Source organism: Ochlerotatus camptorhynchus, unplaced genomic scaffold (genome assembly GCF_037179485.1).
Source record: "Ochlerotatus camptorhynchus isolate MF236.1 unplaced genomic scaffold, CSIRO-AGI_Acam_v1.1 ptg000201l, whole genome shotgun sequence".
Taxonomy (NCBI): Eukaryota; Metazoa; Arthropoda; class Insecta; order Diptera; family Culicidae; genus Ochlerotatus; species Ochlerotatus camptorhynchus.
In genome coordinates, this window is record NW_027040691.1 from 1,734,811 (window position 1) to 1,754,650 (window position 19,840).

At 39.1% G+C, this 19,840-nt stretch overlaps 2 protein-coding genes across 2 annotated transcripts in view; both read left to right on the top strand.

Moving 5' to 3' along the window:
* Rsod (Related to Sod) overlaps positions 1 to 19,840 on the top strand; it is a 342,433-nt gene that overhangs the window by 243,304 nt on the left and 79,289 nt on the right. The window lies entirely within an intron of this gene.
* Positions 2,344 to 19,734, top strand: LOC135702827 (pyridoxal phosphate homeostasis protein). The gene is made up of 6 exons (XM_065223867.1): positions 2,344 to 2,444; positions 2,578 to 2,694; positions 18,466 to 18,678; positions 18,747 to 18,900; positions 18,962 to 19,203; positions 19,284 to 19,734. The coding sequence occupies exons 2-6, from the start codon at positions 2,602 to 2,604 to the stop codon at positions 19,356 to 19,358; spliced, it is 777 nt and encodes a 258-aa protein (XP_065079939.1). The 5' UTR covers positions 2,344 to 2,444; positions 2,578 to 2,601; the 3' UTR covers positions 19,359 to 19,734.

A 19,840-nucleotide genomic window follows, 5' to 3' on the forward strand; every position in this document is an offset into this window, starting at 1 on the left:
GGCCGTTGGCTACTTTTTTCTTACCGTGTAGGTTACACAGAACGAGTAAAAAGAATATTTTTTAGTGAAAATTTACTCATTCTGTTAGTGATCTAATTTTTTGCTAATTTAGTGGACGAGACTCAAATATGAGTTCGATTCATTTGCCGTGCAGATAACTCAGCCACTCAGTGCACCCAAGTTTGTAGAAATGTCTCTTTTATCTAAGTAATAGTTACTCTCTATCTGAAGAGTTTGAACGGCCGTGCGTTCTTGTACACAACGTTTACTCAACTGTTGTACGCAACATTGTGTGCAACATTGCCTTCAACAACTCAATGCTGATGCCAAAGTGATGCATGTTCAAACTCTCTGTCTTTCTAATTTCGATCCCCTTCGAAGTCCGATATTTACCTATATTCATAGGGTAGGGCGCCACTTCGTCTTAATCGCCTATTTCCGTTGTATCGAGTGGAAAACATCAATATATGCAACCAATATACTTATCAATGATTTCCTTTATAAAAAATTACCATTAACAAACGATAGCTCCAATTATATTACTATTCCAAAAATTGTTTGGAAGATACCCCGAACACGTCGTTAAACAAAATATACATAAAAATTTTATTAAGATTCACCGTGCACGAATCAATAATACATTCGTTCCGATACCTACGTTAGTTCAAAAGCTACAACACCAAGCCTATTAAACTGCAATTTATGCGATGGTTGGTACTCGGGTTGGTACCGTCCACCGATAGCTGTTTCTCGACTGTCCTACAACCAATTACGCTGATATTTTTTTTTTTTTTTTTGTGATTAGTGTCAGCCTAAAGTTATCTACAGAAAATAAGCTCCATTGGTTGAAAAACAGCCAACAAATAGCGGTGCGTGAACGGCACTACCCACCGCCTCCATTAATGCGTAAAGTAAAGTGGGATGCATTAATTATGTCACGTTCCAGGTATCAACTAGAAATACTCAGAGGGAGATATGGGCGTAGAAAACAAAATACAATTCGGCAGCAGGGATTTGTACCCTAGTTTGTACCTAAATAATCTTGTAACCCTTGCTAGAAACTAGCATTTCACATGATTTTTACTTTTGATTCGATTTACGTGCAAAATACTAATTGAGTGCATAGCAATATTTTGCACATTTCTTGGTGCTATTAGTTAACCAACTAAGATCAATTAATCAATAGAGTTAGAATATTGTTTTTGATTCCAAAAATTAGTCGAACTTGAGAAGCACACGAAACATAAAGGTGATTGAATTTCTGTTCGACTGCAATACTCTCTAAATTAATCTAGTAAGAATAAGAAATCCTCGGAAAAATTCTATTGGGAATCTTTGATTGGCTCAGATTTTGACAGTTATATTGGCTCAGAACATTCCTTCCGCTTATCTCTCCCTCTGAGTATTTTTAGTATCAACCAAACCATTTATGGAATCCAGTATTTTACGATTGCTTATGGCCGCCACAATCTGACTGAGTTTCTGGTAGGGAGCATAAGATTTGAAGTTTAGCTTGTGTCGTTTGACGTGTAAACGTTCAAATTTGAACGTTTACACGTCAAACGACACAACCCAAACGTCAAATCATATGTTCCCTACCAAAAACTCAGTCAGATTGTGGCGGCCATAAGCGCTCGTTAAATGCTGGATAGTTCTACGATTTGGGTTATCATTCGTTTGAGGTATTTTATTATTAGGGTCACACCTCGGGTCACGCCTAAAAAACAAAAAAAAAACGAGAGAAAGATTAGTAATTTCCATTTAATTCCACTACCCTATTTGCTTATCCTTGACAGATACGCGTATTTCGTCTACAATGTCGAGTCGAGTATTAGTACAAGACACTGAAGAAGTCTGCACATGGTAGACGAAATACGCGTATCTGTCAAGAATAAGCTAATAAGGTAGAGGAATTAAATGGAAATTACTAATCTTTCTCTCTATCTTTATACAGGTATTCTACTAAGCCGCCCACATTCATCAGGAACAAAAGAGCGTTCCTATAGGCTGGTAAGTTACTGTAGTAGCTGGAGTACCTAGGGTGAAATGAAATGACACATATTTTTAATTTGGAACAAATAAAGTTAAATAAAGTTAAACCAAATAGAGCGTCCCAAGCGAATCCATTTTTTGCTATATGACGAAGAAAATCTAATGGCGTATCAATGCGTTTGGACGGAATTGAAACTCGTATAATGGAATTGAAATCAAGAAGCCGTGTTAGATTTTTAACAATGTCTCAATCATTTGTGACGTTTAATTAACACACATCTTGTTAGAAATATTCCATAAAGTGCGAGTTGGGCTTAGTAGGACGAAAATTAGATCAAAAACCCTACTTTGTTGTGTTGTTAACTGTTGCAAGAATTTGAAGTCTGAGCGATTGTTGTTATTTGGCTTTACTTCCTCCATCAGTCACTAACCGGCTGATAAGAGATTTTCAAGTAAGTTACATTATCAGCTCTTGCAGCTTCAGACAACAAAATCTATTACGTGACATCTCGCTGGACAACGTCATCCATCATCTGTAAAGCTAGCCCAAACAAACGTTTTTATTTCGCGACTTTACCATTGCAGTTTTCTCTTCCTCCTCCGCACTTAATGATTCGACGAGTGATGGGTGAAGTGGACGTAAAGCAGGGCATCCGCCAGACGCTGGCCAAAATCGACGAGGCATTCGCCAGGCGTTCGCAGGTAAGTGTTTCCATAAACTGTAAATGTTTAACTATAAGTACAAGGATCTATGGTTAGGAATCGACTAGATGTAGAACCAGGAATTTCCTGTAGTTTTGCAGATAAGACTATAAAAAATGTGATGTGTATCGCTTAATAAAACAAATTGCTCTGTCAACAGACATTGTTGCACATTGCTAATAGTGTAGAATTCATTCGTGTGCTGTGCAAAGCAATATCGCGTAGACTACTGTTATCATATTTTCATTGGTCTTCTAAACAGATTTCGCAAAATATGGCCAGAATAAAAATAGTTTAGGAATAGGAGCATAGTCCCAAGTAACCATAGGCACGTTGTTTCATTTTTTTGGCTAAATATGGGCCTTATCAAAACTTACAAAAACTGGTATACTCGTTGTTCAGCTGTATGTAACGAAAAAGGCGAATAGGAAAAAGGAATAGGAGCATAGTAGGTATCAACCGTTATAACGTTAGGAAACTAATACCCCGTACAGACTATGGCTTATATCATGTAATATAGACTGTGATAGGATTTTCAGTGAAAACTAGATGTATGAGTGCTCATTGCAAGACAGCCTATATTACATAATATACTACCCATAATCGCATATCAGTCCCATCTTTGCTTGACTTCCTATCCATATGGGACTGAAATGCGATTATGGGCAGTATAGGCCATAGTCTGTACGGGGTATAACGATTTAAAATTGGCTCACTACTTGACTAGCCTATTGGTCCCAATCAAAACGTGCCCCATTCTATTCAAAATTCTAGTACTACACTATGTTTGTTTTGATTCGCTATGAAAGTTTTACAGATAAAATGAGTGGTTCGTAGATTTTCCGATGTTTCTAGGGGTGCATCGATTAGCTTGGGACCGAAGAGAGTACCAGAGCCACAGGGGTTGACTGCCCCCCCCCCCCCCCTAAACTCAGCAACACAAAGGCTTTCGAGGAAATGGCATTCGGCCAAATTTTCCATAGTCATTTTTTTCGCCTCTCCCTAGCTCGAAACCTGGCTACGCCCTTGACCAGAGCTGTTTCTTCGGGACCTTCTGGAGTTACCTCTATGCAAGCCATTAGAAAACTGCTTGAAAATTTGTTCAAGTTTAAAAATGTTTTGTTCTTTCTCAGTTGATTCCCGCCAAAAGCTCTGAACCAGGAGTGCTCGAGTCTCCATTACTCTATCAAAGTTTGCTTACACTCAGCTGAGTCATAGTTGGTTTTTGTCTTTGAGCTTACAATTGAAAATGTGTTATGAAAAAGAATGAATCATTTTTATTAGATTGCAATGCTTGACGATAGGTAATAATAGTAACTACATGTGTTGCTTCTGAATGTTTGGCTCCCGTTTAACAGTTGTCACTGGCTCCCAAGTGACAAGCACCTTGAGTGAGTCCGCGGTACTCAGGTATGAACGGTAGTTCTAGATTCGTCTTGAGTTCGACGGGCTATGGTGACCAGTGGGCATTGATGAGACTTATAGCGAATTCGTTTATTATTCAGTTCCAAACTGGATCGGGTATCAAGATTGGGTCTGCTTGTTTTCTGACAGACGTCAATTCGCTCGTTTGTTTTTAAAACCTAGCTCAGGTTGAGGTTCACACTGACAAAAAGATCGGTTTCGCACTGGGTTGGAACTGGTGTTAACCCCGATAATAAACGAATTCGCTATTAATCTACTATGCTCTTGTACAGCAATCTTCAATAAAAGGCGTATTTTTCAAGATAAGTGGCTTACAGAACCCTTTGCTAATTGGAATGCAGTTCCCAGTCAAGTACATACGACTGTAGCCCACCTGCATCGAGGTTAAACGTCATTTCAAGCTGAACATTGCATTAGATCCCAAGTTCCGATCCGATTCTCTTCGTCGACTTTCTCTTTCGTTAAAAACTTGAGCACATAACCGTTCCTTGTTGTGTTTGTCGTATTAGATGCTAGATAAAAGCTTCTTTTACCTATCTGTGTGCTGAAAATATCTGTGAATGTCTTTACATGGCCGTGGGGATACAAAGAGAAAGTCGACGAAGAGAATCTGTCAATATTACTTAGGACCTAATGCAATGTTCAGCTTAATTTGTGCAGATTTTTTTTCCGAAGGGCTCATGGATGAACAATTTGGATAGGCGATGTTGATGATAATACACAATCGGTGATACCTCATCTAATTTTCAGTTTTGACTGCTCAGCCCCAGAGTCGATGTTATAATAAGGCTCTGAACCATTTGGTGGATTTTTTTAACTTTTGGTTAAAATTTGACAGATGGAAAGTTATCGATTAACCCTGCTATCCGAACATGGTTATTTCTGACAGACAAGAAGTTAAATTTTGACAACCGTGGATGAGTTCTTCTCGAAAACCGGTCGATCGATAACACAGGGATTTTCGAACATACAGAATAACTTTCGAAATGTCACTTTTAACCACGAGTTAAATTTAACTCGGCAAATGGTTCACAGCCTAAGAGTTCCCCGCCAAGAGAAAATGTTGTGAACAAACAATCGAGAAATAGTCGATGGCTCTTTCCGGTAATTCCTAGGGAATCGAGAAATATTTTTTAAACATTATTTAACTTCCGGAAGTTTTTATTCATTTTTAATCTTCCTGAAGTTTCATCCTTTCCCTGGAATTTTCTTCCACCCTCGCTCGAAAGATTCTTTCATCTTCTTCCGCCAGTTTTTTCAACTTTCCCGGAACTTCAAGGATACTATCAGATTTTTATTGCGGATCCACACTAGCTGGAGGAACATTTAAGAAGTTCTGAAACTTCAGAAAAGACCAGACTTTTGTGTAAGTTTCGATAAATTAAAGACAGTTTCATTAGCTTCTGTTAATATTCGAAAACCCGGAGATTTTAGAAAAGTCCAGCAAACTCCAGTGAACTTAAGGAAACATCATAAATATTTTGGAAACTTCACAAGTCCAAAGAACTTCAGGGAAATTTAATGGTTTTCAGGAACTTTAGTGAAGCTCAGAGAACATCAGGAAAGATCAATTAATTTCAATGAAATTGCAGAAACTATAAAGGAGTTCCGAGAAACTGAGACAATTTCCGAAATTTTCTGCAATGTCCTGAGGGGCTGATGCAAGGGGCTGGATCGTCAGAACATCCCCCAAGAATCTCTTTTTCCCGTCCTATGTCCTTGTTTCTTTCGACTGTTCCGTAAACGCTCTGGCTTCCGACTTTCTTCAGATGTTTCTTCCAATCTACCTTAGGAAGTTTCAGCCAGCGTCTCCAGGAAGTTCAATTGATTCTCCCAGAAATTTCATTCGTCTTCTTCTGGAAGTTTGACCATAAGCCAAAAGTTTTTTTTTGTTCGACTTCTGTTGGAAGGGTTTTTCGAGCTTCTTCTGGCTTTCCCTGGAAATGGCTACTGCTGGAAATTTACTTCCGGTTTCCGAAACTTTTTTGGGTTCCTTTGGATGTAACATCTGATTTTTTTCCGATAGTTTATTTAAATTTTCGCCACAAGTTTTTCAATTCGTGTCTTGGAATTTTCCTGGATGTTTTTCCAGCTTTTCTCGAACTTCATCCAGGAGAGCTTCTTTCGTCTTTTTCTGGATGTTTTTTCAACTCCATTCAGAAGCTAATTTAAACATTCCCTGTAGTTTTCTTCCGGAATCCGATCATAGTTCAAAAGCTAAAATTTTGCTTTGATTAACGGCTTTCTCAGTCTTAAAACATTGCAACGACTACGATGTAATCTGCCAGACATTTCGGCCATGGGTTGTGGCTTTTTTCAAGGGAAAATACAGTTTGGCCTTTTTGTCAATAGTTTAGTCGTTGTTGTGGCTGATTTTCCATATTTTGGTTTCATTTAATGATGTTTAATTGATCTTGGTCACAATTTTGATCACCACTTGAGGACAACAATAATAAAAAAAAATAAAAAATAAGAATTGTTTTAAGACTGAGAAAGCCGTCAAACAAAGCAATTCCCCTCAAATCCCAGTCGTCACCATCGTAAAAATTTTCGCTTTCAAAAAGGGCAAAAATATCAAATAAAATAAATAGTAAATATGTACCGATAAATACCGATTTTTTAAAACCTTTGATACAGATAAGCTTTGAAACAATCTGGAAACGCTGCTTCTGGCTTCACAGCTAGCAACAGCTAGTTTACGGCACCGGTCGTTTCTATCACGATTGTTAATTTATGTTTTTGACTTTCGCACCAGTGGTTGCTAAACTTGTTGTCGAACTTCGAGCTGGAACTGATTGCAGAGCTTCGCGATTATTTTTTCGACAATTTTGATATAAGGGAAATGGCTCTAATGTTGGCCTATGGATCTAAGATTGGGCTCATCGCTAAAAATCTGCTATTTATCAATTTTATCAAGATGAACGCGTCATTGGAACGGTACTAATAGATCTTTTTGGTCGGTTTTGAAAATTGTCGATTTTTGAATTTATGTATGGGCCCAAACTAGGGGCATTTAGGCCGACATTACATCCATTTCCCCTACCTATCCATGAAGATTGAAGGTTGAGATGGAACTACCGACCCAGGGGCTCAAGAAACTGTACTCAGGAAGATCCGAAACATGCGTGAAGGTTGTCAATTCGTAAAAAAAAACATCTTATGGCTCAGTGATCTTCTTAAATCACTTGTTGTGATGCTACATAAATGAATTTAAATCGCATACCGCATACTTGTGATCCCATGTTTTTTATGGTACTTGTTACGACGCTGCATGAATGCATTTGGATCTGGTCCTCCGGAAGATTAAGATAATCCGTAATAGTGGTAAATTCATAAACAAATATTCCAAAGCTCCGCGAATTTGTAATCCGTTTTTGTGATACTAAGGCTGTGTTCCATTTGGTGAATTTTCACTAAATTTTGACGGATGGAAATTTTTCAAATAAACCTGCTATTCGAGCAGACTTATTTATGACGAATCAGGAATCAATTTTGACAAACACCTATTCGAAAATCGGACGATCAACAAGAGAGGGATTTTCGAAGAGTGTAATTTATTTTCCATCTGTCAAATTTAAGTGAAAATTCAACAAATGGAACACAGCCTATAGAGAGTAGTGACGTTTAACGCACGACCACTAGCGGAAGCAACGCCGTGTAAAGTTGTTTATTATTTTCCTCTGGCTAACCTAAAACATGTATGAAAGTAGACCTGTCAAAATGAGTTTGACATCGATTTGTTATGTATTTTCCTCGGATATTCACTAACACGCTCTCACACATCGCACCAATACAACCGGACGTGAAAATCTGAATAGCTTGAGTAATTTAATATCTGAATGCACTGTTTATTTTACAGCAGTGATCCTAGCGGTTGGATCTGGAATGTTTTGACAGCAGTTTGTTTTGAAATTTTTCCTCTTTCAGTGCTGAAAAGTTCATCATAATTAATTTTTTTTAAAAGAAGTTATAGGTAAGTTGACCAATAGTGGACCCCCTAGTAGGAACAAAAAGTATTTGTGTGTGATTTTTTCATTTAAACAACACAAATGTGATAAGTTTTTAATTGGTCACCTGACACCATGACACCTGTTTGAGAAAGACATCGCTTTCTACGTAAGTTGGGTTAATAAAATTGGTTTAAAAAGTGTAGTGCAGTTTCCCTATAATAAACCCCTGCTTCCTAAAGTGAACCCCTGTCCACTATACGTTTAATGGACCCGGGTCCGTAAGCACTGAGGTGGACAATTTATGCAAACATGTTTATGCATTTAGAGTATGTTGTTATTTATTGTTTTCGATGTATAGAACATACAACTTGGTGCCCAAAAAGATACCTTCATCAATTACGTCACGCTTAAAAGGCCTAATTTCCCCCCTATTTCACGTATTTTTGTATGGATCTGTAATTTTATCGTTTGCATCGTCACGATTTCTAAAACCCTCCCCCTTCCTTGCATGACATAATCAATGAGTGTTTCTTAGAGTGACAGTCCAATTTGGGGGCTGATCATAAACTACGTAGACGGATTGGGGGGTGGGAGGCGTGGCAGTTGTCTACGGTGCATTCAAATTTCTAAAAAAAATTGTATGGGTGTATTAAAATGCCAAAAAAACATCTACGTAGTTTATGTATAGCCCTTGTTACATATTCAATTTGTTTGTCTTCTGATCGCTTTGCTCGTTGTTTGCGCTTTTCTTTAGCCTTTCGAAATTTCTCTTGTTTTGAGTTTTCTTTGTCTTGTTCTCTCTTCTGATGAAGCTCTATACGTTTTCGAGAAGTTAAAACTGGTGGGCTCTTCGGTTTGTTGAACTTCCTGTTATTCTTCTTAGGCGTACTGGGTTCACTTAAGTAGCTCTGAACGGTCTTGTCTTGGTCAGTACAGTTTGACAAGGACAATGGATCTGCTGAAGAACTGCTCTATTAAGTTCGCGGTAAAGGGCAGCTTGCGCTGGACTATTCTGCTGAATTATTCCCTAGAGCAATTCACGCGAAACAGCAATAGTGGATTGTGGAAGGAACACTCGGTTCCGAATTTGTCTTGCCTGCTATACATTTCGAGTAATCAACAGCGTTTGCATCGAACGGAAATAGGCCACATACTCTGAATCCATTTCTGACAGTTTCTGCTTTAAAAGAAACGTCGATGACCTGTTGTAAAACTCCACCGAACTCGTCCGTTCGAATTACCTTACCTAAATTTGGAAACGATGAAACAAAATAAGTAAAACCACAACATAACTTCATAAAATCTACTACCTGGATGTGCAGTAGAGTGATGCAAAATTTGAAATTTTCGCTCCACAATACTTAAACGATTCCAAATCGGATCCTGACTAACCTCTCAAAATTTGAACCCATTTGGTGAGAAACTGAGCTGGCACAAACCATTTGAAGTTTGTATGGGAATTACTATGGTAAAACCAAGATTTTTGTTCATGTCTATCTAATAATTCACCATATCGGTCTGCTTCAAAAGTTTTCAACTCTACTTGTAGGAAATTTTTCCAGCTACAAGTTTGCTCAAGACCACTTTTTGATTAAAATCAAGGATCGAAAGTTATCAATGGTTCAATGCGCTGATGTCTTATGATCATGCTCAATCATCTGCTCAGCAGGCAACATTGGTATTTCTGGGGCGTTGAATAGGACACACAAATCATGGCTACTATGTCACACTGCAAAATACAGTGTTGCCTACAGAGCAGCTGCTTTATCATGTCATAAGTTTACCAATCTCTTAAATAATTAATAATTTTTTCCTGTCTCGTTTTACATAGAAACAATCTTCAGCAAAGTTGTAGCTGAGAAAATTTTCTATTAGAATGCACATCGAACTGTTTCGCAGCTCAATATGGAAAAAGACTAGAAGGCAATGAAAAAGTTGAGATTTCCCATAGTAATTTACATGTGAACTTCAAATGGCTTGTGCGAAGTCTGTTTCTAACCAAATGAGTTGTAACTTTGAGAGGCTAATCAGGACCCGATTTGAAACCATTTAAGCACTGTGGAGCGAAAAAGTCAAATTTTGCATCAGTCCAATGTGCAGCCTGCCAAATCCGTACTTGCTTGGTCCACCCAGCCTTCAGCGAACGAAAAATTGCTACGTCAGCTGGTTGAATAATATGTGTACTGTTTGCGAAGAGACATACAAGGATGATCCCAAGTTGAATACACTCTTCAGCCCGTCAATGAAATAGATCACCGAAAGTGGAATCTTTTCTCGCACCAAATAAGGGTGAAACACACTTCTAATATAGCCCATAAATGTCTCTGTCGTCATCCATCCACTGTCTGATTTTCCAACTCCCCAATCGGCGGGAAAACTTCGCGCAATGTTCATAGGAATTCGCTGATACGGTAGAATGAAGCAAGGAGGAACTGCGATTCCTGCTGCACCGTACGTATTCAAAACAGTGATGTTTTTCTTTGAGCCGGTATCGATAAGATAAGCCTTTTTTTTTCCTTTTTCGCAATGAGCACAGCCTTCGTTTCTGGATCGAGACAAATGCGTCCTCTAAGATTTCGTGGTATCCATCTTCAACCAGTAGCTCACGAACAGACTGGAACCATTTTCGGATGCTCACTTCAGTCACAGTGGCAGCAGCCGATGATACCTTTTCAGGTTTACGCACCGAAATTTCGGGATTACGCTTCATAAATCCATTGAACCATTTGTATCCTATAACATATGAATGATTTGAGTAATATTACATACGATGAAAATAATTGTTAGCTTATAACTTACCCGCTTTCATTTGAATATTTCCCTTACAAGGATTGTCAGCTAGGAATTTCCTAACAGTTAAAACCAAGCGTTCTTTCGTGATAGGAATGCCTTTCGTGCCATTTGCATAATCCACTGCACTATTTCCGATTCTTCCTGGGACGTCAGCACTGTTGGTGGTCCCTTCCGTGCTTTCCCGGACCATTTTTCACTTTGCCGAAACTTGATTGTGGATCGAGGAATGTTGCACCGTTTGCAGGCCGTCTTGATTGGAACACGGTTCTGAATCGCTTGGAGACATTGAGTAACGTCCGACTCGGTATACTTCCTGGATTTTGACACTTTTCCCATTTTCACACACTTCCCGAACCCGAATATACGACAGAAACCGTGAATCTGTTACCAGCACACCGATTCGATCACGTTTGTTTACCTTTTCAGTCAGTGAAAACTAGGGGTGTCCTAAATGGGAAAAGTGTGATTTTATTTTCCTTTAATGGACCCCGTAATTATTTAACAAATTTTGATGGTTTTCATCAATGTTCGCATGTTTTTTGTCTAATTAATTCATATTCTATCATGTGGAAAACAACAAATGGCCCAAATATAATGGAAATTGCATGGAAATCGAAAAAGAATTCAACATGCTTTCTAACCAAAGCCATAGCATCTCAAGCAAAATTTTGGTGCGTGTAATGTTACAATACTTTTAGTGATTAAAAAGAATAAAAAGCATATAATTTTGCACTGAGGGTGTCTACAAATTAAGAGTAGGTATGTTCACTGAAATTTTATTTAAAGAAATCATTATTTTAATTGAATTATCATCGAAAACCCCTTGAGGGGGTCCACTATAGGAAAGGGGTTCACTATTGGTTAATATACCCTACTTGATGGAAGCCGCGAACTGAAAATTAATTTTGAACACCCACTTGGAAAATCCGACGTGGTCAGGTTCAAAAATCGCTAAGTCGTTGAAATTGGCTAAATCGACCGTGTGCAGTGTTCTCAAACGTTTCCATGAGTGGCATACTATCGTTCGGCAGGTTCATAACAAGCGTCGCATGGAACTAAGGATCGGAAGCTGCATTTGAAGGTGTTGAGAACGGTTAGGGCAAACCCAGAGCTGTCGGATTATGATATCGCCAATAAATTCAATGCCAGCCAAAGCACCGTCAGCGAAAAGGATTTCGATCTTTTCGGGCCAGTAAGTAACCAAACAGGAACTGAAGCAGAATCTAGTGGCCAAAAGACGTGACCGGAAGTTGTACAATGAGGTTCTTACACAGTACGAAGGATGCATCCTCATGGACGACGAAACGTACGTGAAGATGGATTATGGGCAGTTTCCTGGACAAAAGTTCTATAAAGCCACTGGTCGAGGTGATGTCCATAGCTAGTTCAAATTCGTTTTTGTCGATAAATTTGTAAGAAAGCTTATAATCTGGCAAGGCAGCTGCGGACAAAAAATTCAGGTTTTCGTGACAAACAAGACTATGGATTCCAGAATATACAAGCAGGAGTGTCTGAAAAAACGTATTCTTCCGTACATTAAGGCTCAAAATGGACCTGTAAAGTTTTGGCCCGATTTGGCAAGCTGCCACTACAGCGGAGAAGTTCCACAGTGGTATCGAGACAACGGGGTAGATTTATTCGAAAAGGACATCAATCCACCCAACTGCCCTCAATTCCACCCAATTGAGAAATATGGGGAAATTTTCGTACAGAAGTTGAAGAAGAGTGGTAAGGTGACTCGGGATGCGATAGAGATGAAGAGATGGTGGAACAAAACGGTCGCTCATGTTAGCCAACAGAGTGTCCATCTCTGGCATCTAAACCCATCTACTCGCATAGCTCTCCACCTTTTTGCAGGAAATCTTCAAAATCACAATCAATCGTGTTTCTATCTATTAAGGGCGAGTGCATCTCACTACAGCAAAGCAAAGCATTTCCTGCATCTTAGATAGAGTCGCCCCCCTTGGAATGTGTTATGAAAAAGTATGAATCATTTTTATGAGATTGCAATGCTTGACGAGAGGTAAGAACAGTAACTGAGTTTGTTGATTCTGAATGTTTGGCTCCCGTTTGACAGTTCTGACTGGCTTCCAAGTGGCACATTGAGTGAGTCCGCAGTTTCCAGGTAAAGCTTAACATTTGAATCAACACTAATCAATTTAACACTTAAATTCCGAGATGTGTAGTGAGCATTTCTGACCTCATTTTTACAACACAAAAACAAATACAGCTTACTACTAGCATTAAAATCTACTTTTTTTTACATATCTATAACAAGCTAACACTCTATTCTATCTACTGCTTCAAAAAGAACTATGTTCCGTCAACTGCGTGCAAAGTTATTAGCAAATGAGCTGTTCGTGACCAAAACTGCCAAGCATGGCAGCGGATTCTTTTACAAAGTTTGCGAAAGACTGGGAAAAAGTATCCAACATTTGTGACTATGGCATGACCAGACACTCCCGGGTAACTAGCTCAGTAGCATGAGACCCCTGAACTGTGTCGCAGGGCCGGCATGTTACTGGGTATTCGGAGGGGCTACGCGGACAAAGTATGAAACACAGGAATATTCACATTTTCTAACACTTTTATTTGCCCTTTTCTGTGGCGTGTGGGTGTGGGTTTTCACATATATGTGGCGTGTATGCGGTTTAAAATGTTACGGTACTCACTGTTGCAGCAGATTCTTCTTCGGCGTCGCGACGCTGGCGTTGGCCCACACGGCTGCTCCTGCACTACCGTGTGGCCGGAAACTTGCGGCGCGGGCTGCAGACAGTGTTGTTGCCGCTTTGGGAGAATGGCGGATCTGGTGGCGTTCATCAGCCACATACGGCTCAGCAGGCGTTGCTGGCTCGTTTGGCTGGCAGGCGTCTTCCGTCGTTGACAAAATCGGCTGACCGTGGCATGGCCACCTTGGTCGAGCCGAGACGGGACCCTCCTTGGCAATTAAGGCCACCGGCCTGAGGGAATCGTCCCTGACGGACGATCGAGGATCATTTACTATTAGGCTCGGAAGCCATCTTGACTTCCGAGCCGAGCCGTGTAAAACCGTTTTGCTTACGGTACGAGGTGTACATGTTGTACAAAAGCACAAGAACACAAGAGCACAAGAGCACAAGAGGTCCTGAGAATTATCAAATTCTGTCAGGGAAATTTCCGTCAGGATATTAAAAATCAATTACCTGAACGGAGGTAGGCTTTCCAGCCCAAACCCCACAAGGGGGGGGGGGTTGTATTATATATGCACTACACTTCACGATACCGGTCTACACGGACGCCTGATTACTTCTGCCAATTAGAAGGTTATTTCTTTTAGAACATGGCCACTCGCATGCCTTTTGCCGATCATTCTCCATTTTTAGCTTAAGACTACGATTGTCCTCCCTTTAGTATCGTTCGAGTGTTTTTGCAGCGGTACTAACCCTCTCGCTGCTGTGTGTTGCCTTCTGTCTTTTAAATTAAAATACGTGAATTTTCCAAACAACAACAACTCATACAAACGAAAATCCACGGATTGTAACCAACTGGTTACACATTGTTGGAAAGGCATCTGTGCTGAAGCTAATAAGGCCGGAACAAATCACAAGTTTTTCTTTTGTCACTCGATGCTCGCACCGGTCGAGGGGGCGTGGAGGTGGATAAAAAATAAACAAAAATAAATAAAACATTTAAAATTCGTTTTACATTCTATCTAAATCGTATATTTCAAACGCTAACATTTTTTCTTAGCCTCCGCTTTAGCCTTATACTTCTTTGAAACCGGGATTTTTGACACTAATGCCACAAATGTTGACTTTATTATGTGTAACACTCGAGTTATCAACAAGACATTTCGCGCATAAGTTTTTGTATCCTTTCAAGGAAAAACATTGGTAATAATGTAGATGAATAGGATCAAAGCAATTGATTTTTGGGTATTGATAAATTCCGGATAAACCATCAAGCGGAATACCACAAACGTAACAGTTCTTATGAAAAAAAACGTTCTGTTTTCGATACTTCCTCCTTCCTCCCTATCCAAATATAACTTAGTTTTCTCAACAATTGTTCGTGCTTCAAAAGATCTTCGTCTATTCAACAAAATCCAAGCGTAATATTCAAAGAAAGGAGCCAAAATCCATCTTGGCTGAACATAAAAGCCAAATTTTAACAAAAATACGTAGTTTTGTCAATTTAAACCTGGCTTTGGGTGTGCTTAAAAATCATCACTTATGAATTCAGCAAGGTCAATTCTATAAAATCTAAGCATAACTTTCAAAGAACAGTATCAAAATCCAAGTTAGCAGAAAAGAAAAACCAAAAAAAAACCTTTTCGAATTACAAACCCGTTTCAACCTTCACGTATGGATTCAGCAAGGTCCACTCTAAAAAATACAAGCCTATTTTTCAAAGATATGAAAATACGGATGGATTTAGCAATTTGGTAAAATCCACTCCTATTTTTCAAAGGAAGGAGCCGAAATTCAACTTGGCTGAACAAGAAACCCAAATTTCTATAAAAATACGTACTTTTGAGAGTTCAAACCCAATTTTCTAAAAACACCCCTCACCATCCCTCTCCAAAGGGGGAGTTTGGTAAAGAGAGATAAAAAAACCGATTTGTACCTTCCTTAAAAGTTGTCCTAGCTCGCTATTCTAATATCTATATGCAATCTTCACACTGCCGTACTCTAACGGAACTATCAACTCTATGCTTTCATCTACTCCATCTATCGTATAAAAATTACCACTACAGTCTGTTATTTGAAATTAGCATCTTCAACTAGAAAAATAAATTTTCTATGAAAATACCTTCTTTTGTGAATATTAACCAGGTTCGTCCTTCCGGTATTCAGCAAGTTCCATTCTATAAAATCCAAGCACAAATTTCAAAATATTGAACCGAAATCCAACCAGGCTTCAAACAAATCTACCATCACGTATGAACTTACAAAGGTCTATTCCATAACATCCAAACCTGTTTTTCAAAGGACGGAGCCAAAATCCAACTTGGTTGATCAAGAATCCCAAATAACGTACTTTGGTGGATGTAAACCCAGTTTTCTCAACAATTGTGCTTGCTTAAAAAAAAAATCTACCATCAGGTATGAACACACGAAGGTCCATTCTTTAAAATCTCAGCCTAATTTACAAAGGATGTGAATCTCACAAGAACGAGGAAGGGATTTAAGGGAGCGGAATCTACGTTAAAAGTTAGGTAAATCACTTCAAGAAAGCTCAGACTAACATTCAATATAATTCAATCACTCAACAGAAAAGTTGTTTGGACTCCCTAAGGAGGGTTTTGAACCACTTCAGAAAAGGTTGGACACCATTTGGAAAATTTAAGCTCAAAAAATTGTCGGTTCACTTCGGAAAACTTTCTACACTTTCACTAAGCAAGATTGTGCCCTTGCCAAATGCCAAAGCAGTTAACAAAAATCTGGAGCTAACTTAGGAAAATATCAAACCCGTTCTGACTAGTTTGGTTTCAGTTCGGAAAAAGTTGAATCAATGCAGGAAACCTTGGATTCATTTAGGAAAAGGATTAATCAGCTAATGTTGCCTCACTTCAGAAAATGCCAAACCAATTCTATAAAGATTGGATTTGGAATATGTTGAATCACTTCAGAAAGGTTTTGACAACTTTAAAAAGGATTGAATAACATAACAGAAAAGTTTCGACTCAGTTAGAAAAATATTGATGACTTATTCGAAAGTTTGAATTCACTACAAAAAAAGTTCAGACTCAGTTTTGAATCTGCTTTGAAAAGTGTCACCTCAGTTAGGAATTTCCTGAATCATTTCTGATTTGGTCTCACTTCTAAAAATTTTAAACCAATTTTGAAAAGATTGGATTTAGCTCGGAAATTGTTGAATCACTGTAGAAAATAAGTGAATCATTAAGTATCATTGCAGAAGGTTTGTTAGTTAAGAAATCTAGATCGAATGCAAAAATCTGACGACTATGGTGGGCTGGGAACATCGTAATAATGTCGGATAACGACCCACTGAAAATGGTTCTTTGTAGTGATCCGACTGGGACAAGACGAAGATGTGCGCAACGAACAAGAGGGATCGATCAGATTGAAGGTGGCTTACCTAGTGAGTTGCCAAACAAGATTAGGAATGATGTTCGATAAAATCCGTTTTCAACAACTGAAACCGGCTGATCCCATTTCAAGGACCTGTCATGCCGTACAATTTATGTGAAAATTCTTTAAAAGAATAAGGTGATACAACAACAACAACAACATAGTAAAATCTAGAAAAGCGAGTATCCATACCCAAATGAATTTGCGAAAAATAAATATACACTTATAAAATATACAGTTTTATATTATTTCCCCCTTGGTGATATTCCAAAATTTTGAAGGGAGGGGTGACAAAAGAAAAACTTGAAAAAAAAGATTCCGGCCTAAGTAGCGTGAGATCAAAAATCCGCTCCTTGGCTTACGACTGGTCGGATCTCGGATTTCTACGTTTAACTGTAAGAGAATACCATAGAGAACATGAATACGAAATAAAAATCGAATTTGCTGTAAACAAAGTTATGTTTTCGTTTTTTTTTTTTTAAATCGTGCTTAGACATTTTGGGACACCCTATACCAATGCTTCATTTATGGTGGTAAGCTCCAACCGGTATTATCCTCGGATCAAATCCCGATCAAGAATTTCCGGCTGGTTTGATGTCGACATCAAAGTTAATCAACATAACTCTGAGCAAACATTTTTCAGATCATACAAACAGGGACGGTATTAAAAGTTAATCCGAGTTGGAGCTTACCGCCATTAATTTCTTGTGCTGACAAAGTTTCATTTGAGCTGCATAGCAAAGTTCACTTTCGACCACGTTTAGATCCATTCGATGAAGACGGAAGTTTATTCAAAATAGATTCAGGCAATTGGAACGGTGGATCAAAAAATTTGAACGACCGTTCAAAAAAATAGTCATCTTTCGGTGTTGTTTGTCCCAAAGTCGCTTAAACTGATTACACAGTATTTCTACAACTTGTGACACTTATGACTGGATCTCAGGCATGAGATCAGCATCATTATTATAAAATTCCATTACTTTAGATACAACCACAGTGCTCTTTGCTTTCGGCGTTACTCCAGCTTCTTTCCAGAAGCGGAACAGATCACGTTTGTCAACATACACTATACCTATAAGCAAATTATGTTGTATTTTTTTACGATATGGTAATAATAGATAATAATAACAGAAAACTTAATATCTGTACTTACCTGCCATAGAAGTGCTCAAAGAAAACTTGAAAGAAAACGTCAGTTGAGGGCAGACGCAAAGATTTATTTGGGACATAGGGGTAATGGAAGTAATGTCGACCTAAATGTCCCTAATTTAGGCCCATACATAAATTCAGTATTCGACTATATTTTCAATAGCGACCAAAAATATCCATTAGTACCGTCCCAACAACGCGTTCATCTAGATAAAATTGATAAAAATAGCAGATTTTTAGCTATGGGTTCAATCTTAGGTCCATAGGCCAACATTGTAGCCATTTCCCCTAAATAGCCAAAGAAAAAATAGTAATTTACCGGACAATTCAGATTGACGATTAATGCATCCCAAACTTTCCCCCTTATACCTATCTTTCAGACCATCAAAGCCCCCAAACCGCTGCTGGTTGCTGTGAGCAAAACCAAACCAATTGATCTGATTCTCGATGGCTACTCCATCGGACAGCGGCACTTTGGCGAGAACTACGTCCAAGAATTGATCGAGAAGGCAAACGATCCGACAATCTTGGAACAGTGCAAAGACATCCGGTGGCATTTCATCGGTCACCTGCAGAGTAACAAGATCAATAAGGTGAGTCTGTGTGAAGCATATTTCCACGAAAACAACCCGATTATCTTTAAGTTTGTACCCATTCGCAGATTGTAAATCTTCCAAACCTGCATATGGTTGAAACCGTTCACAATGCAAAACTAGCGGAGAGTTTGAACAAGGCTTGGGAAAAGGTGAAAGCGGAGAAACCGGAAAAGCAGCAACTGAACGTCCTGATTCAGATCAACACCAGTGGAGAAGATGGTAAATGAGAACCCAAAACCAAGCAATTACCTCCTCAATTGAATCCCCACATCACCCACAGATAAAAATGGAACGGAACCGGCCGAAGCCGTGAACCTGTACCGCTTCGTTACGGAAAAATGCCCCAACTTGAACTGCCACGGCGTGATGACGATCGGTCGCTTCGGTCATGATTACTCAACCGGTCCCAATCCGGACTTCATCGAGCTGATGAAGTGTCACCAGGACATCTGCAGCACCTTCGAGCGGGAACCGGACGATCTCCAGGTGTCGATGGGAATGTCGGACGACTTTGTCCAAGCGGTAAGTTTGTTTCGATCTGCGATTCGGTTGAGATCCGTTTTTGTTTGCATTCACACAATTCTACATTACATATTTTGCAGATCGAGATGGGCAGCACAATCGTACGCGTAGGCAGTTCTATTTTCGGAGCCAGAGCGAAGAAAAACGAAGCATAGGAATTTTTCCGCTGCCACCGCCGTCACTGCAAACTTTCTACCTACACACGCGCGTTTGGGTGCCAGCAGCCTGGGTCAGTGCGTGGGGGTTAGAAGGTGGAGGGTGTGGGGTGCAATTGTTTAGTCACAGATGTTGAGCTGATTTGCCGACTTTGCTGAGTTTGCTCTGAGCTGACGAGTACGGCGTGTGGGATACCTACTTGTTTGTTATTTTTGTATATTGAAAGTAAAATTGAAGAGAGGGTGTCACATATCGAGCGTTACGTTACTTTACATTTGGGAGTTTTTTTTTCCTCCGCACGCCGTATGGGTAATGAATGGGATATTGTGGATTAAGTAGCTTGAAAATAAATTCGTTTATTGCGTCAGTTGTTAATTGCTGTTGTTCATTATTTATAATTTTTATTTCTCTATGATTTTTTTTTTTCGATGTTGTTAGTTAGCTAACTACTTAGTTACGTTTATTGGGATTTTTCTTTTTA